At 38.1% G+C, this 27,443-nt stretch overlaps 1 protein-coding gene across 13 annotated transcripts in view; it reads right to left on the bottom strand.

Annotated features, from left to right (window-relative positions):
- The window catches only part of LOC149185213 (ARM repeat superfamily protein), a 378,063-nt gene that overhangs the window by 21,121 nt on the left and 329,499 nt on the right, over nucleotides 1-27,443 (bottom strand). For all 13 annotated transcript variants that reach the window (XM_089417804.1, XM_089417816.1, XM_089417818.1 and 10 more), the window contains 7 exons: nucleotides 20,922-21,034; nucleotides 20,699-20,792; nucleotides 19,919-20,138; nucleotides 19,342-19,472; nucleotides 18,861-19,007; nucleotides 18,483-18,611; nucleotides 17,888-17,986 (listed from right to left, as the gene is read on the bottom strand). In XM_089417804.1, coding sequence (XP_089273930.1) covers nucleotides 17,888-17,986; nucleotides 18,483-18,611; nucleotides 18,861-19,007; nucleotides 19,342-19,472; nucleotides 19,919-20,138; nucleotides 20,699-20,792; nucleotides 20,922-21,034 — 933 coding nt within the window. The remainder of the gene's footprint in view (nucleotides 1-17,887; nucleotides 17,987-18,482; nucleotides 18,612-18,860; nucleotides 19,008-19,341; nucleotides 19,473-19,918; nucleotides 20,139-20,698; nucleotides 20,793-20,921; nucleotides 21,035-27,443) is intronic.

The following is a 27,443-nucleotide window of genomic DNA, read 5'->3' as shown; positions in this document are numbered from 1 at the left end:
AGCAATTCTGAACAGACTTTAAGACAATCTTTGGAGCTGACCTTGTAGCAGTTTTGAAGCATTCCTCTGAAGTCATATTCGAGCAGACTTGAATATATTCTTGAGCAGACCTTGTAGCCTTTCCAGAAGCATACTTTGGACCAGCATGTTGGAGCAACCTTGAAGCCTATTTGAGAAGACTTTGGACCAGCTCTCTTTAAAGCCATTTTGAAGTCATCCTTGGAGCAAGTTGAAGCAAACTTGAAGACACTTCTTGATCAGACTTAAAGCAGACTTTTGAAGCACTTGTTGAAGCATTCTTGAGATCATATTTGTAATGGACTTGGAGCAAATTTGGAGGCCTTATTTTGAGCAGACCTGGACGGTGTTGAAGCAGACTTTTTAGATCTGACTTTGAAGAGGGGAAGAATTGAAGTTGTTTGAGTGTTGTTGTAATTGGGCCATTGTCCCTGGTATGGGAGCCCAAGAAGATCTTATTTTATCTTTTATTATATAGGGTGTCAGGGTGGTGTTAAGGGAGGAAGTTGTAGCTTCCTTTGGGAGATTGTCACCTCCTTCCAGTGGGAACTGGTAAATATTGGGAATGTAGCCCTTCTAGTTGTAGCTGGTAAACCAAAATTTGTAGCTTCCCTTGTAATATATATATACATTGTGTTAATTTGATGTGAAGCTATTGGTTAATTGATTTGATAGTTAAATTGTTGAAATTTACGAAACACTGATTCACCCCCTTCTCAGTGTTTTTCTAACAATTGGTATAAGAGTAGATTACCCTCTAACAGTCTGATAACTGGAAGGAAGATCGTGAGTAGATATGAAAATGGAAGACATCTCTTCAAGAACAATTCAGGTCTTCGATGGAAATGATTATCCACTATGGAGCAGTTGAATGGGAACTTACTTCAAGGCTTTAGGAGTGGATGTTTGGCTCTCATCGAAAATGGTTACAAAGTTCCTAAAAATCCTCCAACTGATACTAATGAGAAGAAGTTGTTTAGCTGCAAATCAAAAGCTCATCATACCTTCATGTGTGGTTTATCAAGAACCATTAAGTCCAAGGTGATGACCTGTACACCACAGCTAGAGAATTCTGGGATAAACTTAAAACTTTGTATGAACGTGTTGATAAAGTCAAGCAGGTCAAACTTCAAAAGTATAGAGCTCAATTTGAAAAAGAAGATATTGTGACTTACTTAGAGTAGATGAAGTTGTCAACTCTATCAAAGGATTAGGAGAACAACTTGAAGATCATTTGGTCGTACAAAAGGTTATGAGATCGCTTCACTTGAAATACGATGCCAAGGTATCTTCCATAGAAGAAACCAAGGACTTGACCAAGATGACAATGGAAGAATTACATAGCACCTAAGTTGCACTGAAACGGATACGGGAACGGATACGGATACGGGGTTTGAAACGGATACGACAAATTTTCAAAATATGAGGATACGATACGGCAAGGAAACGGCATGCATATATATATATATATATATTTCATATTACCATTCATCTTTTAGAATCTAGAATCTAGAATCTATATCTAAAAATGCATAGTCATTGTCATGAATTCAACATAAACAAATCATCATCATCAATTCAGCATAAACATTGTCATCATCATTAGTGATTATTATAACATTCAACATATTATCATCATCATTAATAATGTAATCAGAAATGCAACAGCCTTTGTGCTTTCGGGTCCAACTCCTTCAAAGAACGTGTCATGCATGGCAGATGATATCTATCTTCCTTGCATGACAATTAAAAGGCCCATGGGATCATTGGAATATTCCATCAAGACCTATCTGAACATTTCAATCTTCTCAATGTTAGCTTGGTCTTGTGACTATATGCAGGCACAAGATTGGCTAGAGAAGATTTGTTATATTGGAGGGATTTATGAAATCAAAAGCAAAATCAATGACAATTAACAAAACCTTAACCAAAATGAAAATTAATCACTCAAATAAATCTCTTTACGAAGACATTCATCAAACCCCTTTATTTGCATTTTTGAACATCTATCTTTTTCTTAGTAAGAATTTTTGATAAATATATGGAGTGTTGTTGTTTCTAAAGATTTAGAAAAGATTTTATGAGACTCTGTTTATAGTGAGTTTATTTGCAAATCTGATTTCTTCATTTTTATTATTTATTTATGGCTATGCAAATTTTCAAGCTTTTTAACATTTTAAGGGTGGATTTTGATCACAATTTTCGTGGATCCGTTTTACCGGAAACGGATCCAAAAAAATTTAAATCCCTTGGAAACGTATCCAATTCCAAATCTAAAGTTTCCGATTTTTTGAAACGGCACAAAAACGTTTTTACAGTGTTTCGGACAAGAATCGTTTCCGTTTATGTATCGGAAACGGGGATCCGCGTTTCTGGGAAATTCTTCAGGAGTTTCCGGTAACTTATCATAGCACTCTTACAACATATGAAATGAGAATAGATACAGAAGATGGACCATCAACCAGATAAGCAACTTTTAAAGCCACAAGGAAGACAAGAAACAAAGAGCTCAAGGTCGAAGGAACTCTAGACGATGACTTAGATGTAGAAGAAGCAAATTTCATCAGGAATCTAAAATGGAGAACTAGAAACCACAAAGGTAAGTTACCTTTAAATGCTTTGAATGTGGTAGAATAGGTAATTAGGCTAAGAGATGTCCTTTTAAGGAAAAGAAAATTTTCACAAGAAAAATCTTTATTCCATAGAAGATAACAACTCTTTAGATGAAAGTGACACAAAAGAACCAAATACAAGAGAAATTCTCTTCATTACCCAAGAAAATCAAGATAATGATCTTGATGACGAAGAGGTCAATGATTCGGATGATGAAGAACCAAATATGAGAATAGATTTCTTTTAGGGACTCAGAAAATATTCAGAGAACAAAAAGGAAGATGAAGATCTTCAAGAAAAATTGAAGAATAGTGAAAATGAAAATGCCTTGTGTGGAAATAAAAACAAAGAATTGAAAAACTTACTTGAAAAGCACGATGAAGAAAATGTTTCTGTAAAGGTCCATCTTGAAGAAGCAAAGAGAATTGAGGAAGTGTTGAAGACCTAGGTGAAGAAGAATGAAGAAGACTATAAGAAGCTTGAAGAGAAAGTTGTAACATTGAATTTGAAAATTCCTACACCAGAATTTCTACTGCAGCAACTGATGATATTTCTCCTATTTGCTAAATTTCTTCAAACAAATTACTTGAAGTTTCCTATGGCAAATATCGAAATACATACACTGCAGCTTTCACTTAATTAAATATTATGTGGAAACAAGAGACTGAGCAAGAAAGAAAATACAACACAATAACACTGTTATTTTTGGACAAATGTCCCTAGAAAAACCCAATGCGGGAAAACAAGTGCAGCAGAACTGAGGGTTTATTATTATTAAGCTGTAGCAAATTCTGAATACATATCTGAATACCTCAAGGGTTATTCAGTTACCAAGAGAGAAATATTGGAAGAAATATTTGTGAGATTACCTTACACCATCACTGAGAAAAATCCTGGTTGATCCAAACACAGGACGAGGTGCCTCTAGCAAGCCCTACGCTGCCTCTGCGCAGTCCTCACACAATCCCTGCGTCGACCCCTCTAGGCATTGCATCACCCAACCAACTAATCGATTTGTTGCCCAAAGTCACTACTCTCAGCCTCTCGGTCTCACACCTCGACTCTCGGTTTCTGAAACTGACTCTGCTACAAAATTTCGGACTCTCTCTCACCCTTTGCGCTACCTCTGCATGGCCGTGCGTTAGCCTCTATGTGAAATTTGTTGGATCACTCTCTGCCTCTCTCTATTGATGATTCTTCGGCTGAGAAAATCTCTCTCTCACCGGATGCTATCTTTGCCCCTCAAATGCAAGAAATCTACTCAATTAGAATTTCCTCTTGAGAACTTCTCACTTCATAAATTCGATCTCTTGATCTCTCAATGTGTCTTCCAAATGACCCTTGAGCTTCCTTAAATAATCTTCTCGTTGACATTCAACAACCCAGATTAAATTCTAATCAATGGCTAAGATCATTTTAGCTTGATCCTCATCTTCTTCTAGAAGTTACACCCACAACTAGACTAATACCCATTAATAATTTTAATTTCCTAAGTTTAGACTTAGGGGCCCATTAAAAATATTAATTATTTTAATAAAATTGCTTCTAGGTGGAATTTCCCAAAATGCTTTCTAGGTTCTTTGGAATACATGTTCCCAAGCCTCCCCACAAAATTTGAGACTTAGAGCACATTCAATGCTACCAGAAATCAACACTCCCTCTTACTGAGGAATGTGCTCTAGTAATGCAACCTGTTGAAGCATCACTTTGTTCTGTAACATCTCCCTCTACATTGTTGATGTCTAACATGCTGTCCACCAACCACTGCGCAAATGCTGCATCTGTACTGTTGCTAACCCTGCCACTGTCAACACTGCATCCGTACTGCAACTCCCTCTGAATTTCTACATCCACGTTGTTGGCATTGCCACTACCAATTGCCTTTGCACTGCAAACTATTGTTGCTACTGCATTAGCAATGGAAAAACATCCCAAATTACTGAACTAACTGTGTTCAGTATGATAGCACGTGAATGTTGGAGCCTGACTGCTGCTAGTCTCTGCACTAACCCTCTGAACCTACTACATTGTTGTTGACCTCTGCTTTGTGCCATCTGCACTACTGCCAACTCTTCTCTGCGTTGTTCAGTCTCTGGCGCTCCTAGCCATTGCAACTGTCTCTCTGACACTCCTCGGCACCATCCGACACTAGTCCATCTTGCTACCACAAATCTTGGCTCCCGTAGCAAGCTAATGATCCAAGAGGTGGGCTCCTCCAGGATCCTTCCCATCTGTAGCTCGTTCAAACTACAACTCCAAATCAGCCCACCTCCCTCCAGGAGGTACCTAAGCTGTCATGGTGAACTCCACCTCCTTGATCTTCGCGAGCGTAGCCTTCGGATCGTGCTTCTCATCCTTGTCCTTCTTCCTGAGACGACACTGAGTAGCATAGTGACCCATCTCACCACACCTGAAACACTTGATCTTCGAGACGTCCTTCTTACGTCTCTGATGCTCCTGCTGTCCCTTCGATTCAAGGGCTGCATTATCCTCCTCCTCCTTGGGCTTCGATCCATTGATGTTGCTTACATCAAGTTTAACCTTGACTAAGTCTCTCCTCAACTCCTCTTGTTTAGATTTGCCCACATCTCATCCCAATTCGGCAAGGCTGCTCTGCCTAGGATACTCTGGACAAAGACTTGCAACTCATCTAAGACAGAATTGTGGGCCAATCTAACCAACTCTAAATCTTGAGGGGTATGCCCCGTAGCAGACAATTTATCACAGGTCTCCTTAAGCTTTGTGAGGAACGGATCCACACGCTCCCCCTTCTGCATCTGAGCAGCTCTCAGCTTCTTCTCTAAGTACATCTTCCGTTGCTCAGAAGATCCCTGATATAACGTAGACAATGCATTCCACATCTCCTTAGCAATCCGTCTATTAGCGATGTGATAGACCACATGATCCTTCACTCTGTCGAGGATCATTCTTTTTGCCTGTTCCATTTCAGCTTGGTACTTCTTCAACGGATCTACATCTGCAAGCACAAACACCACGCTGTCGACATATGTCTTGAGAGCATGCTCATCTAGAAGGAATGACATTCTAGCCTTCCAAATGACATAGTTGGATGCTCCATCCAACCTGTCCTAATCCCTCAAGCCACAGGTTGCCATTGTTGCCACAAATAGAAATTCGAATGACCTTCTCTCTCCTTTGCGCTGCTGCTGGGCTAGCCTATGCACTCCTTATTGGAGCTAGTAAAATTGTTGCCCCTTGTTGCTGCTCAGCTCTAGAGAATTCGAATTCCTTGGATAGGAATTCTCTGAGGAATGAATTCCCTCAGTCGTGCTTCTCCTCTTTCTTCTGATGATTTTCTGCCCAGCAAACTGACTACAGAAAAAAAATTGTGTCCCACTCAATGTTGCACGAAGCGGGAGCGAAGCGGAAGCGTTTTTTGGAAGCGGGGACGCCGAAGCGTCATTTTCCAAAAATCTAGGAAGCGAAGCGTCCGCGGAAGCGTCTGCTATATATATATATATATATATATATATATATATTATATTTTTTTGCATTTATACTCAAAACAAACATCCCAAATACCAAATTGATTGTAGAAGACATGAAAACATGCATATTTTTGCATAAATCAAGATAGATATAACATCCATTGTACATTAATGATCTAGAATCTAGATTCTTCTCCTCTTGTCTAGCCTTTGCCTCTACCTTGATTGTCTAGGGATATTAGTCAACATTGCCCAATTTTTATCAAACTACCTAATTCAAGACTTAAAATATGGTAGAAAAAGCTTAACATGTTTGATCGATGATTTTGACTTGATTGAAAGGTAATTTTTTGCTAAGGGCGTGCCGCGTGACAAAGGAGTTCAACAATTAACACCACCAACACCAGGGTACATATAGGGCTTGGTGCTCTTGATTAAATGCTAATCGCATACCTTCATACTTGATATAATCTAATGAAATGCCACAATCCCATTGATCCTGGGACCTGAATACCTGAAAACTGTTAAGTCTGCTGAATTTTTGTCAGGCCAGGTTAACTCCAGAAATTATTGAGCGCAAGACAGAACTGATGATTTTATTCATTAACCAACTATTATTTATACATACACAAAACGGATCAGTTCATCTTCTAGATGACTGTCCAGCTTCACCTCATCCGTTTCGGATTAGGTGTCAACATTCCCCCCCTTAATCTGAAGGGATGTTGGTGAGTCCAAGCATCGTTCTGAATCTTTCAAGCTTTTCTCTTCCAAGCGCTTTGGTGAAGATGTCTGCAATTTGCTCGTTTGTGGAACAATGACGGAGATGGATTGTTTTGGCCTCAACATGATGTCGGATCAGATGATATTTAGTATTGATGTGCTTAGTACGATCATGGAACTTTGGGTTCTTGGCCAACTTTATTGCAGAGGTGTTATCAATCATGAGTGGAGTTGATTGTATTTGTTTTACCTGCAAATCTTCAAGAATTTTCCTGAGCCACACAATTTCTTTCGTTGCTTCAGCTGCTGCCACATATTCTGCTTCTGTTGTGGAATCTGCTGGTACTGATTGTTTGCGTGATCTCCAGGAGACAGCTCCCGATCCAAGACTCATAGCATATCCTGAAGTAGATACCCCAGTTTCTTTGTCTCCATCGAAGTCTGAATCAGAGTATCCAATCAAGTTGAAGTCGTCCACCTGTGTATACTTGATTCCAAGGTCTTGAGTTCCCTTCAAGTACCTTAGAACTCATTTTGCAGCAGACCAATGTCCCTCACAAGGCTTTTGCATAAACCTGGAGAGGATTCCAACAGCAAATGAAATGTCTGGTCTGGTAGTAGTGAGGTAGATGAGACTTCCTACAAGCTGTCTATACTTTGTTGCATCCTCAAATTCCTTTCCTTCAATAGATGTGAGCTTCAAGTTTTGTTCCATTGGAGTAGAAAGGGGATTGCACTCTGTCATGCCAAATCTGTTTAACAAATCTCCAATGTATTTCTTTTGAGAAAGAAATATGGACTTTGGGTGTTGGGTTACTTCAATGCCAAGATAGTAATGAACATAGCCCAAATCAGTCATTTCAAAATTTTTTCCTAAATCTTTCTTTATGGATGCAATATAGCTTTCATTGTTCCCTGTCATTAAAAGATCATCTACATATACCACAAGATATACAACTGTTTTGCCAACTTTCTTGACAAATAAAGTTGCATCATCAAGATCAAAATGATTGAAGTTGAGTTTCAGAAGATGCTCAGTTAGTTTTTCATACCAGGCTCGTGGTGCTTGTTTGAGGCCATACAAGGACTTCACAAGTTTGCATACTTTGTGTTCATGTCCTTTCACAGCAAATCCTTCAGGCTGGGACATAAAAACATTCTCTTTTAGATCTCCATTCAAGAATGCAGTTTTTACATCCATTTGATGGACTTTCCAACCGTTCTGAGCAGCTAGTGCAAAGAGTGTCCGGATGGTGGCCCATTTTGCTGTGGGAGCAAAAGTTTCCTCATAATCGACCCCTTCCTTCTGTGCAAAACCTTTTGCCACAAGCCTAGCTTTGTGCTTGTCAAGTGAGCCATCAGCTTTGTACTTGTTCTTGTAGACCCACTTGCAGCCAATTGGTTTGGTTCCAAATGGAGGATCAACCAGCTTCCAAGTGCCATTCTTTATGAGGGCATCATACTCCTTCTGCATCGCTTCTTTCCATTTATCATGAGAAGAAGCTTCTTTGAAGGAAGTTGGTTCAAAATCTGTAGACAAGTTCAATTCACAATCATAAGTAACATCCATATCAACAGGTGAATTAGAGTTATCTACATCACCTCCATCTTGTCGGTTTGAATTTCTGGTTCCTGTTTTTCCAATTTCATCAGGATGAACACTTTCAAGTGTCTTTGTCAGCCACTTTGGGGGACCTTTCTGAGATGGTCCAGGCTGTTCTGTTGATTGAGTTGGGTCTGAATCAAGATTGAGTCTCACAATTCTATCAATTACATCACTTAAAGCATCATCCGTTGTTGGAGTGTCATGCAGGGGAGATTGTTCTTCAGAAGAAGATTCCACATGTTGATCTAGTATAGGAATCCCCCCTTCAAGATGTGGAATCTGATTATCAAACTCTTGAAATGATTTCGGTTTTGTGAATCTATCCAAGCGATCAAGTTGCCGCTCAACAACACTGTCAGATTTGGATGATTCAAGAAAAATGACATCTCTAGATAAAACAAACTTTTTATTTACTTCATCATAGAGGCAGTATGCTTTAGATGTGTTTGAATACCCCAGGAAGATACACTTACGACTTCTAGCACCAAGTTTGTTTCTATGTACCTTTGGTATTAAAGCATAACAGGTGGAACCAAATATCCTGAGATGTTTTACCGAAGGAACATGTCCATACCACAATTCATAAGGAGTCTTGTTTCTTATAGCACTAGATGGACATCTATTCTTTATATATGCAGCACATAGAACAGCATCAGCCCAAAACATTGTCTTTACATTTTTGAAAAAAAGCATGGATCGTACCATATTCAAAATTGTTCTGTTCATTCTTTCAGCTACACCATTCTGTTGAGGATTATAAGGCACAGTTGTTTGATGTTTAATCCCATGTTGGCGAAGATAGTGTTCAAATTCATTTGATGTATATTCTTTTCCATTATCAGTGCGAATAGACCCAATATGAGATTGTGCATCATTTTCAATCCACTTGTGAAAATTCTTGAATGTTTGAAAAGCATCAGATTTGTTCTTCAATAAATAAACCCAACACATTCTGGTGTAATCATCAATAAATGTCATGATATACTTATTTCCATTTGCAGAAGGAACAGGCATTGGACCACATAAATCTGAATGAATAAGTTCAAGCTTCCTATGTGCTCTTGAATGTGAATCATGAAAAGACTGTTTGCTATGCTTTCCTAGAATGCAAGCATCACATTGTTTATGTTTTCTAGGAATTGTAGGCAAACCAGCAACACCATTTTTCTTCAACAAGCGGAGACTATCATAGTTTAAATGTCCAAATCTAGCATGCCATAATAAACTTGATGGAAGTGTGCCTTCATCATGATGAGAAATATATGAAAAATGCTGTGCATGAGCAGAGGTTCCTTGCAGTTTAAGAAGTCTTTCTTCTTCTATACCCCTCATGACAAGTGAATGGTCAGATGCCTTTCTTACCTCAAGCTTTCCATCAAACATATGAATGGAGTGACCTTGCTGGCGAATGTGGACCAGGGACAGCAAGTTTCTCTTGAGCTGTGGGAGATATAGAACATGATCCAGAAGAAAGTCTGGAAGACCAGGCAGTTTAAGCCTGACTGTGCCAAGCCCTGATGGCTTGATTTTTGACTGATCTGCAAAGTATACTGCTCCATCAACATTATCAGTGAAATCTTCAAAAAAATCTTTCCTATGAGTCATATGACAGGTTGCTCCTGAATCAAGCAACCAGTCATTTTTCGAAGAAGTAAGTGAAGCATTAAACAGATCTTCATTTACTCCAATGTTACATTGTGCCTCAATATAGTGAGCGGATTCAAGTGGTTTACCTTTGTCTGTGTCATCAGTTTTACCTTTCTGCTGATTTCTTCTTTGCTCAATCTTTTCCCATGGTAACTTGCATGTAGAAGCATCATGAGATCCATTTTGTTTGCAGCGAATGCAATGTAAGTCTGCCTTTTCTTCTTGAGGGTGTCTGCCCCCCCTGCCTCTGAAATATCTTCTTCTTTCTCTTGAATGCATACTGTAACAAAATTATTTCTGCTGATAATAAAAAATTTCCTCAACTTTTCAAAGCAGCATTATCATTCAAATGATAAAAAAATACTGTGTAATATTATAACTGCTCAAAACTTGTGCAATATCATAGGCATTCAAATCAAAGGCTGATGATTTTAAATCCTTTCATCAGCATCTCCAAGTCTTAAAATATAATCCTTTGAAACAGATGATGTGTAGACAGGCTCGACCCCCTTAAACAATGTACATATATAAATGCTGTTTCAATACAATGCTTACTGTGATGCATATGTTGTCATATTGTCCATACAACGTATTTCAATGCAGGGTTCAACAATTTCATTCAATGCAGAGGCATTAGAGTTTTGACCAGCGTCCAGCACCACATTCAAGTAACTTGTTTTTAATTTCCTTTCGCAACCGGTGCGCCTGGTCACTACCACTGTGAAAACAAAATCTAATTTCAGAAATAACCAAGGCCAGATGCCTATTTCACATATTCAAAAGTACCGAAAATTATTTGGAATGCACAAATCCCAATTCCGCGCTAGAATCCACCATTAAAAGAAAATCCAGGATGTTTCAAGTGCCCAATTCAGACCAAACTATTCTTCTTCCTCACAGATCGAAAACGAACAAAAACAGAATTCTTCTTCTTCATCTGTCTGAGCCCAATAATACTAATAATTACCCACGACACAGCCTCAGGACATCAATGCAAATGCAATAAACGCGGTGCTGGGCATTAAAAGACTGCTAAAGCAATAACAACAGTATGCGGGGGCGGTAGGGGCGCCAAGGCCGGGATTCGAACTGGGTTCCGGTTGCTTGTCACAAGAAAATACTTTGAAAAAAGGCACGGACCGTCAGAGCTCTAAACAACCGGAGTTATGAAATACTCAGATAATTTAGCTGCTTGTCAAAAAAATGAAACCCAAACTCAGAGGAAAACGAGCCGACTGACGTGCTATAATGAGGAGGGAAGAGGCATGAAACGGCAGACGAATCGGTTGATAGCGATTTGCATTAAATTTCTAACCATTGCTAGCCCCGAATATTAACCATATAAATACCATCCAAAACCATGCTCACGGCATTCACCATATTTCATGAAAATATTCGACCAACCATACCAGAAAACGCAGTCACCACAAGAAAACGCTGTCACCAATAGAAGCTTTAATCTTCCTTCCTTCGCAGGGCATCTTGGTTTCTGGCAAAAAATATGTCAGTCTTCAATAAAAAACGCAGTCACCATTTTAATTTGAATCAGTCTTCAACGCAGTTGCAATTTGAATCAGTCTTCAACGCAGTCTCATGAATCAGTATTCAACGCAGCAATGAGAAGAACGAAGCATTTTCACAATAAAACACAGTCTTCAGTCTTCAACGCAGTCACATGAATCAGTATTCAACGCAGCAATGAGAAGAGCGAAGCATTTTCACAATAAAACACAGTCTTCAGTCTTCAACGCAGTCACATGAATCAGTATTCAACGCAGCAATGAGAAGAGCGAAGCATTTTCACAATAAAACACAGTCTTCAGTCTTCAACGCATCAACGCATCAAGGTAATGGAGCTTCAACGCAGCGTTCCAGGGAATACATGAACGCATCAACGCTCAGGTAAAAAAACGCACATCAATTACTCATGGTCTGAGGGCGCAGTCTCCATGTCAGGACAGAGGGCGCAGTCTTCAGCAGTGTCAGGGAATCGCTCAGGATGAGGGAATCGCTCAAGATGATGCAGCGCTCAGTAAGAGTTACACTATTTTGGGACCTGTGCTCTGATACCATGTCAGGCCAGGTTAACTCCAGAAATTATTGAGCGCAAGACAGAACTGATGATTTTATTCATTAGCCAACTATTATTTATACATACACAAAACGGATCAGTTCATCTTCTAGATGACTGTCCGGCTTCACCTCATCCGTTTCGGATTAGGTGTCAACAATTTTGAATAGGATATGAAATTCTATTTTCTCCATATGAAGTCCAATGAGGCTGGAACCACTCTCAAACATTCTGAGTCATTTCATGGTAATGTTAAAAATTTAAGTAAAAGGATGAAAATGAAAAATAAAGGAGAATGTCACTTTTACTTTAAGAATTTAACATTACCATGAGGGAGCATCTGCTATATTTATATTTTTTTTTGCTTTCATTTGTCACCCTAACCCAAGGTGGACCCACCCCCAACAAGCAAACTCACCTAAAATTTAAAAAAAAATTGAAAAAAAAACGATTTTCTAAATGCTTTTCCGGAAGCTTTTCTGGAAGCGTACGGAAGCGTCTGGGAAGCGTCTGGGAAGCGCCGTACGAAGCGCGCTTCGGCGCTTCGGAAGCGCCAGCGCTTCCAAATTTCCAGGAAGCGTCTAAAAATTTCGGAAGCGCGCTTCCGGCCAAGCTTCCTAGGCGCTTCCGTACGGGACGCGCTTCGGGGCTTGGAACCGGGGGGGGGCGCTTCGTGCAACACTGGTCCCACTAGCTTTCCCCACGCTGAGGCTTCTGCGGTGCTACCTCTGCCCTAACAAAAAAAACTCGATCTGGAAGCCCTTCTCTCTGTCGATTCACTTGGAGGGAGATTGCCCTCCAGCTAAGAACTGTGCAAACCCTTTGGAGTTTCAATCTACTGCCTCCTACAGCATTTCGATCTCCCTCTTCTGCTCAGCGTTGGGTTTTCTGGCACTGCACTTCTTGTTCCACCTATAGCTCTGATACCATGTGAAAATTCCTACACCGGAATTCCTATTGCAGCAGCTGATGAAATTTCTCCTATTTGTTAAATTTCTTCAAACAAATTACTTGCATTTTCCTATGGCAAATATCGAAATACATACATTGCAACCTTCACTTAATTAAATATTATGCAGAAACAAGAGACTAAAAAAGAAAGAAAATAGAACACAATAACACCGTTATTTTTGGACAAATGTCCCTGGAAAAACCCAATGCGGGAAAATCGATGCAGCAGATCTGAGGGTCTATTATTATTAAGTAGTAGTAAATTCTGAATACATCTTCGAATACCTCAAGGGTTATTTAGTTACAAAGAGAGAAATACTGGCAGAAACATTTGTGATATTACCTCACACAATCACTGAGAAAATCCCGACAGATCCAAACACTAGCTGAGGTGCCTCTAGAAGGTATTGCGCAACCTCTGTGTAGTCCTCACGCAGTCCCTACGCCAGCCCCTCTAGGCACTGCGTCGCCCAGCCAGTTGATCGATTTGTTGCCCGGAGTCACTGCTCTCAACCTCCCAGTCTCACACACTAGCTCCTGGCTTCTCAAACTAACTCTTCTACAAAATTACAAACTTTCTCACCCTCTACGTTGCCTATGCGTGGTTGTGTGTCAGCCTCTGCGTGAGAGCTACTGGATCACTCTCTGCCTCTCTTTATTGATGATTCTCTGACTCAGAAAATCTCTCTCTGGATGCTATCTCTGCCCCTCAACTGCAATAAATCTACTCGATCAGAATTTCCTCTTGAGAACTTCTCACCTCGAAAATTCGATCTCTTGATCTCTCGGTGTGTCTTCCAAATGACCCTCAAGCTTCCTTAAATAATCTTCTCGTTGACATTCAACGGCCCAGATTAAAAGCTAATAAATGGCTAAGATCATTTTAGCTTGATCCTCGTCTTCTTCTAGAAGTTACAGCCACAATTATATTAGTAACCATTAATATTTTTAATTTCCTAAGTTTAGACTTAGGGGCCCATTAAAAAATATTAATTATTTTAGTAAAATTGTTTCTAGGTGGAATTTCCCAAAACGCTTCCTTGGTTCTTTGGAATATATGTACCCAAGCTTCCCTGCAAAATTTAAGTCCTAGAGCACATCCGATGCTACCAGAAATCAACATTGAAGGCTAAAGTTGATAAGTTTAACAAGAATTTGAACTCACTAGTGCTAGATAACATTCTTAGCTATCAAAGATCCCTAGAAGATAAAATAACTCTTGGTTAATAAGGCACATTTTCAAGACAGGAAGCCAAAAAATCCAAACCATTGAAGGAGGAAATTAAAAAGGAATTTAGAAATGCCACTACTTAAAAAGTTAAGTTGATGTTCCCAAGAACATCCAAGATCAACAATGGATTGAACCACTTCCAAGACAGAACAACTTCAGAAGGTCATCCTACTCTCCCAAGTATGAAACTATTTGTCTTCGTCATTGTTACCCTTGCGGAAATTTTGGGCATAAAGCAATCCATTGTAAAATTGTTAAAATTGGCAACTAGGGCTAAACTCCACATGGGTCATCTTATTTATGACAGTTGATATTTTTCTTGGATTCCTCTCTCCGAGAGGTGTAGGATTGATCTAAAGATCATCCGATTCTGACATGTACAAATGAAGTTATGAATTTATTTTTATTATGGCCAAATTGTCAAGGTCGGCCAGCAAACTTATGTAGGCTTAGAAGCCCAACAATCACGTCTATTCATCCTCAACGTTGCATATAAATAGGAGGTGACTTAGCCTCATTTGGACACACTCATCTTCACACGTCTCTCTCTCCTCATTGATTGGGTACGGATTTCTGGGCCTCTCTCACTCCACACGGTTGAAATTTCAGGAGGCCAAAATTTTAGGACGCTGAAATTTCAGGAAAGTGAAATTTTAGGAGACCAAACTTCTGGACAGTTTGATCAAGCGTTGACCAGCATGTGTTGACCTCCTTTCACTATGCTTTTCTGAGAACTATATCTCTTTGGGCAAGCCGCATTTCTGGGCACAAAAATTGAGGCTAAACGTTCAATGTTGACCAGTGTTCACTGCAACTAGCGCTAACCGCAGGTGGGCTATATGAACAAACTTTGACCGGGCTAAATTTGACTATTTTGAGGGTTGTTTTATCTTGTTGTTTGGGGGCTGAAGTTGACTGAGGTTGACCGATTTGCTGAGGGTCAAATCTGCCTTGTTGACAAGCGTTGACTTTTCTGGTTAGGGCTCTTTTGTTGTTGTTATAAATTATTAGATTTATAAATTGTACTATCTCTCTCTGTTGAACTATTGAAGACTAAAATAAGATTTGATCAGGGGTTTCCCCACATTGGGGTTTGCCCCTGGTTGGTGCCACATCTTGTGTCCTCTGGTGACACTTTCCCTTATTAGGTGTGTGGCAATTTTTTGGTTTTCTTCTGGTACCACAGTTGTTGAGTTAGGTACAAAATCTTTGTTTGGAATTTTCATCATTTGAATTGCAACATGTGAGTGTATTTTTCCTTCAACTAACTTATCCTCTTCTTGAGTTGTGGTATTGACTAGTTCGGTATTCGTTCCTTTATCTTCAACTGGAGCTATTACAACTGGCGACTTCGATACTTCCTCTTGAATATAATGTTCTAACTTGTCTTTTAACGACTTCTTGTCCTTTTTAAGCTTCTTAATTTGTGTCAGTAGTTTTTGACCATGGTCTTTAAGTCGAGAAACTTCTTCATTTTTTTAGCAGTGATCTAGTATGTCTTCTAGTATTACTGAATTTGGCTTCACTGTAACAGCTTGTAGCGTTATTTTTTTCTCTTTGTAAGAAAATGTCAAAAACTTCTTCTTCATATTCAGGATGAAGGAACCTAGGGTTTCCATCCAGGGTGAACCTAAAATAATGTCACCTTGATCACCCCATAGGTTTTGAACTGAGAATTGTGATATGAATGTATAATCTCCAATGTTTAATTGTAAATTGGCTATTTCATAATTTTTGTTGTTATAACAATCTAATTTTTTGATTATATTTGACTCGGGAATCACTAATTGGTTTGCGATTTTAGGTTTTATGTAATTTTTATCTTCCGCTGACGAGATAGTGATAATAACATCTTTTCCTGCAATAGACCCTTTAATTCTAAATAGCACTGAGGCATAGTTATATTTAGTTTCTGGGAATCTTCTGGCCTTCATTTCCGTATTAGGCTCCATTTTGCTTCTTTAGGATGAACTTATAAAAGTACCTTTTATAAGTATCTACTCAATGTTGATACTTAATAATCCCTTTTTCAAGTTTGGTACTCCTTTATAATTTTTTTATAACTTAAATAATGATATCTTATAAATAAATTTTAATTTACCCTTGGACTTATAATTAACTTCAACTTAAAGATATCTCTTTTTTTCTCCCCCTTTATAAAAATATCTTCATATAAATTTATGTACCTTTCTATCCAATATATATCACCTTTAAAGAATTTCCCAATTCGATAGAAGGATATTATTATAACATGTCTCTTTTAAAGTCATTTTCTTTTGGTATATAATTTTTGCTTTTTTATGATTTTTTTTTATAAGAGTACATATTAAAATTAAAAAGAAAGGGAATTATAAATACAAGAAAATATAATCTCCATGAGATTGTAAAGGAGGATGGTGGAGAGAGTAGTGGAAGTGGCACTGATTATGATGATGATGACATGGAGGAATACTGACAAACACGAGCTATTAGACTCTTACCTCTACAGTTCTAGTATCTATTGTATTTTGTATTTGTCATTAAAATTCCCACCTATACTATATGGTAGCACTGACTTAATATCTATGTAATACATTTTGATTTTGACGAATTAATGAAAATACTGCAGTTTATAGTTCTAATTTCTTGTGCGTTTGTCATTTTATCATCATTGATGCAGCACTGGTCATATTATTGAATTTGTATCCTCGTGTAAAATTGTAAATGTTTTAGTTTCTAAACTCTAAAAACACTTGAATCTCTCTATATTTCATTTTTATAAGTGTAATTCACTAATTTGTTATATATATCTATATATATATCATCTGGGGTGGTTGTGTCTTGAGTCAAACACTTGCATTTCCATGTCCTCTACATTCCATTTCATCCTGTACATTTCTTACACAATTTACTTTTTACATCTATTTTACATTCCCTAGTACTGCTCTTTATCAGAGACACTTGCACACTCCCAATATATACTGAATCATTGTACTTATATGTTTTCCATTGCAATTCCATTGGTCATCTTTGGCTACAGGTAAATGTTAATTTCTTTTGATTCAATTGACTCAAATAGTGACGATAAAATACAAAATAATATGAAATGATTTATGTCGATTAGAAATGCTTTTAATTGTCTCAACGAGGCTCTATACTAGTTTCCATGACTAATGCTCACAGACTAATTATTTGGGTTTCAATATTAGTTGGAGATAGTGGGTTGTTATCTCACATTTGGATAATGAAATTGTAGGTGGCATTCAGCAATGTTGTTTATCTTCACATATTGTAAAAGAATATACTACTATGATTGATATTACCTACAAGTTCAACCACAAACATATATGACTGCATAGCAAGAAAATTATCAAATTAGTATAGAATTAGATTAAAAGATTAGCATATAGCTCAAACATTTAGGGTGCACAGTGTTTTTCTTCATTTTAATAGAATTTTCCTGTTAAAAAACTGTTCAATTTTCTAAAGACCCTGTTTTCCTATCTTTGGTGAAATAGGATTAAATGCAATTGTTCTAATACTTAAAACAAAAAAAATGATAAACATGTCAGAAAACATCACTATAATTGAAGCCTTACCTGCTCATTTATAAGTATCAAACTGAGCATTGGTCTACTGATACTCCACTGGTTTGCACAATCTTCAAACAGAACAATTTCAAAAAGTGTCTTCAAAATCTGTTGGAATCACAACATTTCATGTCAGGGTCAAATGGATTTCCTCACTTGAATAATCTCAGTTTGGATAAACTCCAATTACATGACCAAACCTAGACAAATTTTAAATCATCCTGCAACACTAATTTTGACCATTGGTATTTACACCTTAGCAATATGATTTCTCTTTTCAATGAAAATGAGAAAATGAGAAAAAGAGGCTAAATGCCGGTGATGTTCCTATACTGTGGTGTACACTAACTTGACAGGTTTAAAAACCAACAAAATAATGCAGTATGCACTAATTGTGAAGTTCACCGGACAGACTTATGGTTATAAAATAGAAGTACAATTTCGAGTTTTTACTTAAAAAAGTGAAACTAAACTAACATAATTCCTATAGAAATTTAACTTGCATGTAATATCAAGCATGACAGGTACAGTTATAGGTCTCCCATGGAACACTTGTCACCTTAAAAATGTGCTTATTCCAAGATAGGGGAATCTCAATACTTACTTCAGGAAACAATCGGGGACACTCTGCAATATGTTGAGCTAAATTAACAGCAGCAGGCAATGTTGGTGACTCCCCAACTGTGATATTGTTGAAATAGAAAGCTGCTAAATTATCTACCGCTGAAGCACACTGGCAAGAAAGTGAAAAATAAGCAATACAATAAGTTGAAAGAAATTCATCCAGTTTCTAGGAAAATGATAGCTATGTTGGGATATCAAAACTGGATCAAATAACATTTTAACTAACATTTGGTGAACAAGACAGAACAAAGTTCTTTATGGTCACACCAAAAGTGAATATAATAAAGTACCAGTTCATATTAGTTTCCTATTTCTGGATATCAGCAATGTCAGTAAGGTGAAAAGTCTTTGATTATACCTGTGTAGAGATACTAGAATCCAAGCTTTTGAGTCCAGATTCTAATGAACCAACAATATGAGCAAATGTACTTGTATCCAGATTGACAATTACATTTATATGACTATTGCACAAAACTTCCAGTAGTGCAAAATACGATCGTGTGAGCTGGAAACACAACAGGTAACTCCACAGTTTTACTACAAATGTCACAAGAAGGAACAAAAAATATAGCAAAAAAGCATGCCATGAAAAATACATCGACACATAAACCAATGCATACAGATAGCATAAAATATGTAAATTATTATCTTCAAAAGGGATACAGTGTTCTATATAGATAGGCAGACATTCATGGAAGAATTCAGCACGTGACAAACAGATAATTGGACCCCCTTTCCCATGTGCATTGAGGGCAGGATCTCAAGTATTCTAAACCAATGGTCTTAATCGCTCCTCTTGACCTGTTTCAAGTTTCCTTGCAAAGAAGCAGATATTTTACCTTCCGAAATGCCATTATATCAGCGAGTGGAATCGACAATGTCATCTTCAGTGCAACATCCAGAGCATCAGCAAGTGCTCTATCTCCATACAATTCAAATACACCAAAATTTACATAGTTTCCAGCCAATGCTGTAGCAAACAAGCACATATAAAATTAGATACACGAATTTGATTTCACATTATTTCTACTCATAGTACCTCTAATACAAGTCGCAGTTCAGACAAGAGATAATATGATATTAATTGCAATTATTCACAAATGTAAACTGTGAATCAAGAGAATCGAGACAGGTACGATTCCATTTAAAATGCATTCTCCTCTTGACTTCATAAAGCAAAGACAGGAAAAAAAAATATCATCTATGGCATTGATATAATAATACTTTAGGTTCTGTTATCATGAAATTCGCAGCCTAGATTCAATAACCTGTTTTGCTCACAAGTACAACTTTGTCAAAGAGATTTGAATGCCCTGGCACTTAATAAAAAACTGGTGACACAAAAACTAAATTTATTCCTGTCACCCAGTCAATAAGTCAATGAAATGGCAAATACTAAAAAAGTCCTGAACTCACCCCTAGTTAGAATTGTCAAGGAGATCCAAATGCCCTTATACTTATAAGTATATATATCGGCAGGTGTCGGAAGGGATAAAACTCTTGTCCCATATGCCACAATCAACTTGCTTACTTCACGGAAAAGAAGAATTCCATTTGGAGAAGAAGAGTCAAATGTCAGTCGTTGAAGTTTATTAAGAACGAACTCTGCCATAAATTTTAGAAGAGGTGTTGTGACCTGCACAGAAGTGATATCTTTGTTATTTCCTCGACAGTAAACAACTATGAAGAAAACTTTACACTCACAATTAATATCAATTACATGGAAATAAAGAAGAAAGAAAAGGGGAAACCTAAGTATTAGTTAAATAAAAAAAGGAAACTATCTTAGTGATCATCCTTTCAAAGAAAACATGAACAAGATATGTCAACCTAGACAAAGGGATTGCAAGTAATATAGAGAAATTTTAAACACTATCTTGGGAACACAAATACATGGATCACATATGATTAATGAAAGAAAGCATCTGAAGATAGAACAATTCAATCATTCATTGACAAACTAACAATCTCAAAATGAACAAATTTTCACCAATCACATACTGTAAGCAAGCAAGCTGAGATACTCTCTGATTCTCTAATTTGGAACTTACAAAAACTCGTATCATCTACTGTATCAAATATAAATTGTGCTACACAATGGTGCATTTCTTGCCAAAATATTTCTCTATATATTCTCATCTTAGAAAAAAAAATCAATGCACAGAAATAAGTATAATCAGATACATTCTTTCCCACCTCTGGAGTATCTGTCCAATGAGCAATGGCTTTTAAGAGAAGAGGCATGTGAGATGGATAAAGCCAATCAAAGAGCAAGCCATATGTTCTACGGCTGCAACCAAACAATCAAAAAGAAAAAATTGATTACAGAAAAGTTGAATTGGATTACAATCAGTAAACTGTATCCAGCTCAAACTCAAATAGCCGTGAGGAAATTGAAGTAAGCTTCTACACTAGTTACCTATTTGTTGCCATTGCAATGCCTCTTAAATCCCGCATCAAACCAATCAAAGCATATTTAACAGCATCAGTACGGAACGCTGTGTCTGGAGTCGACTCCAAACTTATAAGAACCTGCAAAATATGGTAAACTTTAAGAAGATGTCAGCAACAAAACAAATTTTTTGATAAAAGTCACGATTCAACATGGAAGTTCCATAAAATAACATTTAAAACTTATGAAATAAAGAAATACTATTAACATCCACTAATGATAAAAAAGAAGTAAATGGCACTGTAGATACAATTCCCAATAACAAAAGCAATAAGAAAGCTAAAAACAACTCTTCGTCTAACAAAATAAACTACAGTAAATTAAAAATATCCCAAAATATCTCAGTAATATGTCATCCCTAAACATGAAAGGTGTTTAACAATGAAATATCACAGAGATGGAATGGATTAATCCAAATCTTTGGCACGTAGGAAAGGACAAGAAAGAGAAGCATCTAAAGATACGATTGCACTAGTGTTTAGACCAAGAGACCTGAAACTGTCAACGAACAGAAGGTTTCCTCCCACTATCATTTAGAGAAGTCCATTTAAAGGGTGCCCGGGGCTGATGGAAGCCCTATGGAAGAGACCTCAACATCTTTGACCAAAACAAAAAAGCTTCTAATATCCAATGTCAGAGGATCCCTTGTAGAGGAGACTGAGCCAATATCTTGATAGAGAAACTGAGGGCAATCAGTTCTCCCTTTTCTCCTCCTAGAACTCTAAGTTGTGCTACTTGTTAAACAATGTTTGGGTCTCTGCCTCTCCTCTCATGTATCTATTGTAGCTACAGTGTACTTTATTCTGGCATAAAACATAATCAACTAGAAGAATAAGGTAACAGGTCCAGTAGTCTTGAGCTATGGTAACTCGGGAGGCATTCTTCACTAGCTTGGTGCCTTAGCTTGTGGAGAACATTAATCAGCCGTATGGATGTTTGCTTAGGTGGAGCAAGTGATCATTAAATTCCTTCCTAAGTTGACTTAGGAAAAGTACATTTGATGTGTTATTTTCTTTTGTTGACTTATCAGGCCAAAGCCTAAGGTTATGGAGATAAATAATTTAAGTGACCATGTTCTACTCTGAGCCATTGATCTCAAGAGGTGAGATGAGGGACAATCTCAGCCCTCCATCCATTCAGAGCGCTAGGCTTTGATTCAGAGACTCAAGGGAATTCGATATGAGTCATATCCACGAGGTGAAGGAACACTTTTGAGACAGAACGAATTGGGCGGATTGATTTGCAGAGGGAGAGAACAACTTGCTGGTTGAAGACAGATGAATTTACCAGGAGAATTATCAGCAGCCAAGTCAAGTGAAAAGGGGCCGCATAAGCAGGGTGACATAGGCCACGTGAGCTGTGTGACCAGACCAAGCATAGCGTTCAATTTTTGCTGGGTTTCGTGAGGCCAGCTGCCGTACAACTGTATATTTGCTGTGGTTATTTCTCCCATGGAACATTGTAATTCTTGTAAGAAAATTCTGTATCTTACTGAGCCAATAAGAACAAACTCATTGCTTCTTTTCCCCTTTGTGAGTTTCCAAAGTAAAATTGTGTCAATTGTGTGATACCTGTTCCTATTGCTTCTGCTGTGCATTTTATTTCTTAAAAGCCCCAGTAGTTGTAAGTTTACAAATCAAAAATTATTGGTTGCTTCAATTTATTTCTGGGTATAAAATTTGTCCAGAACTAATTCTTGTGTTGGGCTTAAGAAATTTATATGGAATCAGACCCAGGTTCAAAAATAAAGAAACAAATTTGCCAGTGGTCAGAGGTTAGCTTGTGATTGTGCAGCCCAGTGATCTAGGGCCTAAGTCACCTGACACAGGGATTCGGGATTCGTAGGATTCGGGGATTCGAGTGTCGGATTCGGACACGTTGACCCCCCAGAACAGGTCACGTAGGATTCGTTATATATTATTTTATTATTATTATATATATATATATATATATATATATATTTCTTACACAAATTCTAATTAATGATACAAATTCATTGATTTCAAACATAGATCTTCATCTATAGCATGCATAGTACATACAAAATTCAAATACATGTCAGTGGTCACATAAATCATGATTCATAATTCATAAATGAAAGACAACATACAACTACAAGATAGTAAGATAAAGACACTAACAACTGTAGTTTTCTCATTAAGTTATCAAATCAAAATGTGTTACATAGGTAGTGCTGGTGCAATGCCAATGGCAAATAGAAATAGAAAATATAAAACAACTACAGGTATACAAGCCTCAAGGCAATAGGTATTCATCAATCCTCAGAGTCATCATCAGAATCAACATCAATGTCCTCATCATCATGGTCACCACTGCTCTCCTCTGCATCCTCCTCCTCCCCTATATCCATAGTCGCCTCTGCATTTGCTGGTGTGGAGGATGACCCCTCTAAGTCATCAAATCTAATAGGCTCTAGAACTGGATCATTGAGATCCATGTTGGCCAATGCCAACTCAACACTGCTGTCCAAACCCATATCATCAGGAAAGACATCCCACATCTTTGTCTTTACCCTCAACCACTCTTCCCTCTACCTGTAAATAAGACGAAGGTTGGTGTGCACATACACCATTGTCTCTGCCCTGGACTGCTCAAGCCTGCTCTTCTTCACACTATACAAATTCCCATGTGTGCTCCAATTCCTCTCGCAACAAGAGGATGAAGTCACCTGAGAGAGGAGCCTCATGGCTAACTGTTGAAGAGGAGGGCTTGTTGCCCCATGATTTGCCCACCAAGAATAGGGCTTCTTAGCCCCCCTGTCCCTAATCACATCATATCCTGCAAATTGACCAATGCCAGTGGAAAACTCTGCAAAGGCATCCTCCACCTCATCAAGCAATGCACTATCCTGAAAAACCCGCCTGAATGCCTCTTTCCCCCCTGTGAGATTTCACCATCCATGTGAGGAGGGAATCTGCAGGAAGGTCCACCATTCAGCCACTCATGGTTGTAGTATTTTGGGTTCAATGAGTGGGCCAAACAATGTAAAGGTGTACAATTCTTGTTCCATCTGCTGACAAGAATATCCTGTATAGTATCACAGAAGGCCTCTAGTGATGTCTCATACTCGGGGCACTCACTCTGTAGAATAATGCTCCTCACAGACTCAATCATGGAATCCCATCCCTCATAAATCTCTCCTAGGATGGGTTTGTCTGTATCTGCAAATCGAAGCAAAGAAATGACAGGGTCCATGATCTGAATAATTAGATCTACCCTCTCCCACCAAGCATCATCTAGCACTGTGTCCTTCACTCTTTTAGAGGCTACCTGATCTGTCTTTCTCTAAAAAAACCAAAACTCAGAAATAACCATGGACCCAAGAGCAGTCTTGAGCTCCCTCAACCTCTTCAACATCATGTATGAAGAGGCAAACCGTGTATCAGCAATCTTCAACAATGATAGATTGTTGTACTCCTTGTAGATAGTGAGGGCATTTGTATGATTTTGCACAAAGTTACGGATATGTCGTGCATCCTCAATAATGTTACCAATCCAAAGCACATGAGAAGCAATGGATTTTAGTGCTAAGTTCAATGAATGGACAATGCAAGGCGTCCAAAACACTTGTGGATATTTAGCTTCCACAATCATGCCAACAGCCTTGCAAACAGGTGCATTATCTGTAATGATTTGCACACAAGAATCAACACCTACATCTTCAATAACTTTAATAAATAACTCACCAATAAGAATCAACACCTACATCTTCAATAACTTTAATAAATAACTCACCAATAAATTGTGCATCCTTGTATTCTCCAAGTGTATCCACTGTTTTCAAGAACACTGGACCATTCAAGGAAGACACCATGAAGTTGATGATTGGGTGTCGTGTTGGATCTGTCCATCCAACAAAAACAATGCTAACCCCAGATGTTAGCCATGATGCTACAATGGGCTCAAGCATTTTTTGCACCTCTTTTTTTTCCTTCGTCAACAATGTGATTCTAAGCTTCTCTGAACCAAGAAGCACATACCATGATGGAGACTCGTGAGTTAGAGCTAGCCATATCTCAATAAATAAAGGTGAGCGTGCAACATTAAATGATATGAAGTTTTGATAGAAAAAGAAGGCAATGGTGAGATCAAGCTCTTCCAGTTTCTCTTTTTAAAAAATCTTGTCCATTGGACCAAGTGTAATTGCTCTTCTTTTTGTTGCTTGTCCCCAGGCCCCAATCGAACTCTCAAATGGAAATTTGGTGGTGCCTTTCCTCAAAAATGGAAGGGGGTCTTCATTCTTGGTTTTTCTTGATTTTGCAACCACATTTTCCATACCAACAGTGGACTCCTTTTCCAATTCTTTCATCTTTTGTAAAGGAACAACTTTACAAGCTCAAATTCCACAACCTGGTAAAGCCAACAAATGGCCTTTCACATGGAAATATGTGCTTTTGAAAGCAATGTGACAAAAGTTGCATCTCCATTGCACATTGCCTCCTCCCTTCCCCTTGGTGCTTGTCCCATCTTCTCTTGTGACATATTTCCACAAGGGACATTTCTCAATGTTGTCTTTAGGTCCTCCTCTTCCCTCAACATTACTTGCAGCAGACTCTGATGATATTGGGGGAGGAGGGGCATCTCCAATGGAGACATTCTTCCCCTTCCTTTGCCCTCTAACTGTTGCCTTTGATTGAGCCATGAATACTGTAAAAAAAAATGAACAAAACATGCACAAATTTGTAAACAAAAAATTATATACAAACAGCTGTAATAGAATAAGAAATGCAAAAAAATGGAGTTGAAATGCACTTACCTGGTGCTTGAATTTCTTTGCCGAACGCTCTACTCCCTTAGCTCCTTGCCCACAGCTCAAACTATGCAAAAGTGAATGAGAAAAAGAACAACGCGTTTTTAAGTCCGTGGAAGTCACATTTAGGGGATTCGAATCCCAAAATCGGTATTTGATGTGCCCGTATGAGATTCGCACGAATCCTGTACGGACACGTCAAATCCTATTCTGCGATTCGAATTCCTGGCCAATCGTATCCGATTCGCAGGATTCAGATTCGACAAGGTGTTTGGACGAATCCGGTTACTTAATCTAGGGCATAGTTTTAAAAACTGGAACTGGTTACCAGACCGATCCACGTATAAACCGGGTTTCAAAATGGAACAAGTCAAACTCGAACTGGTCAAATCTCAATGAACTCGTTATTAAAAAAACTACATTAAATAATTAATTTTTAATGAAAAAAAACTATTTTTAAGATTTAAAACCATGATTCCAATACAATAGAAACAAAATATGTGAAGTTTCCTCATTTATATACCATGTAAAGGTGAATATATCAAAATGGCACCAAGTGCAATACATATGGTTGACAAAATACATAAGCAATGAGTCCCTAAATGGCCTAAAAAGTCCAACAACAATGCTACAAGCTATGAGGCCTACATAAGCAATGAAGCTCTAAATGACTTAAAAAGTCCAAAAACAATGCTACAAGCTATGACGCCATTGGCCTACTACAAGATTACAAGTCTAAACTCTACACATGATCAATCATCAAATTCATCACCACTACTAGACACATGATCATCATCATCAGCAAGAGCTACATAGACATCATCTGGTTCAGAGCCTTAGGATGCCTCAGTGTCATCTGCAACCTCGATAGCACTACCACCAATAACAATAGAAGTGGACCTAATGGGATCACGGGTTGGTCGAGTTGCACGACTAGTGCATTCCATTGGTTGTTTTCCTTTCCTTGATGCGGCTACTAATCTTGGTTTTGATGGCGCCACCAAATCTGCTTCATCCCCTGCTAATGCCATGTCAATATCAAAATCAACATCAAACACAGGATCTTCAGTCTCGTCTACCCATTCTGATGTTGGATCAATATCATCCAACACAATGGGATCTAGATCAGGTGTTTTGTTGATCATTTGGTTCTTCCTTAGTCGAAGGTCGTATTGCACGAAGACAACATCATTTAACCGTTTTTGTTCCAAACGGTTTCTCTTCTTCGTGTGTATGTGCTCGAAAACAAACCAATTGCACTCACAACCTGAAGCACCGCAAGTTTGGCTGAGGATTCTAATTGCAAACTTTTGCAATTTAGGACATTGGCCGCCAAATGTTATAACCAGCTCACAAAAAGATAGAAAAGATAGATCAACGACTTCAAAATCAGCCTTTTCAAGCGGGCAACCTCCTTTACATTACACAAATGAACAATTCTTGGATGATATAAATGACTAAACCTCATTTCTATATATAGGAGTCTAAGGGGTCACAATATAATCAAAGTCGACATAACAATAATAATATAAGGGCACAATAATAATAATAGTGGGTTTCTATGGGGCACACTAATAACAATATGGGGACAATAGGGGCACAATAATAACAATAAGGGCTACAATGACAATAGTAGTGGGGGAATCACTAGTATTATAGGGACCTAACATGCCCTTCTCCTTCAAAAAAGTGTTGTCTTCAACGCTTGAGTAGTTCTA

The sequence above is a fragment of the Pinus tabuliformis genome, chromosome 3_2 (assembly GCF_031772625.1).
Source record: "Pinus tabuliformis cultivar Carrire ecotype Pingquan chromosome 3_2, CPIR1, whole genome shotgun sequence".
Classification (NCBI taxonomy): domain Eukaryota; kingdom Viridiplantae; phylum Streptophyta; class Pinopsida; order Pinales; family Pinaceae; genus Pinus; species Pinus tabuliformis.
This window is presented reverse-complemented; position numbering and strand designations above follow the sequence as displayed.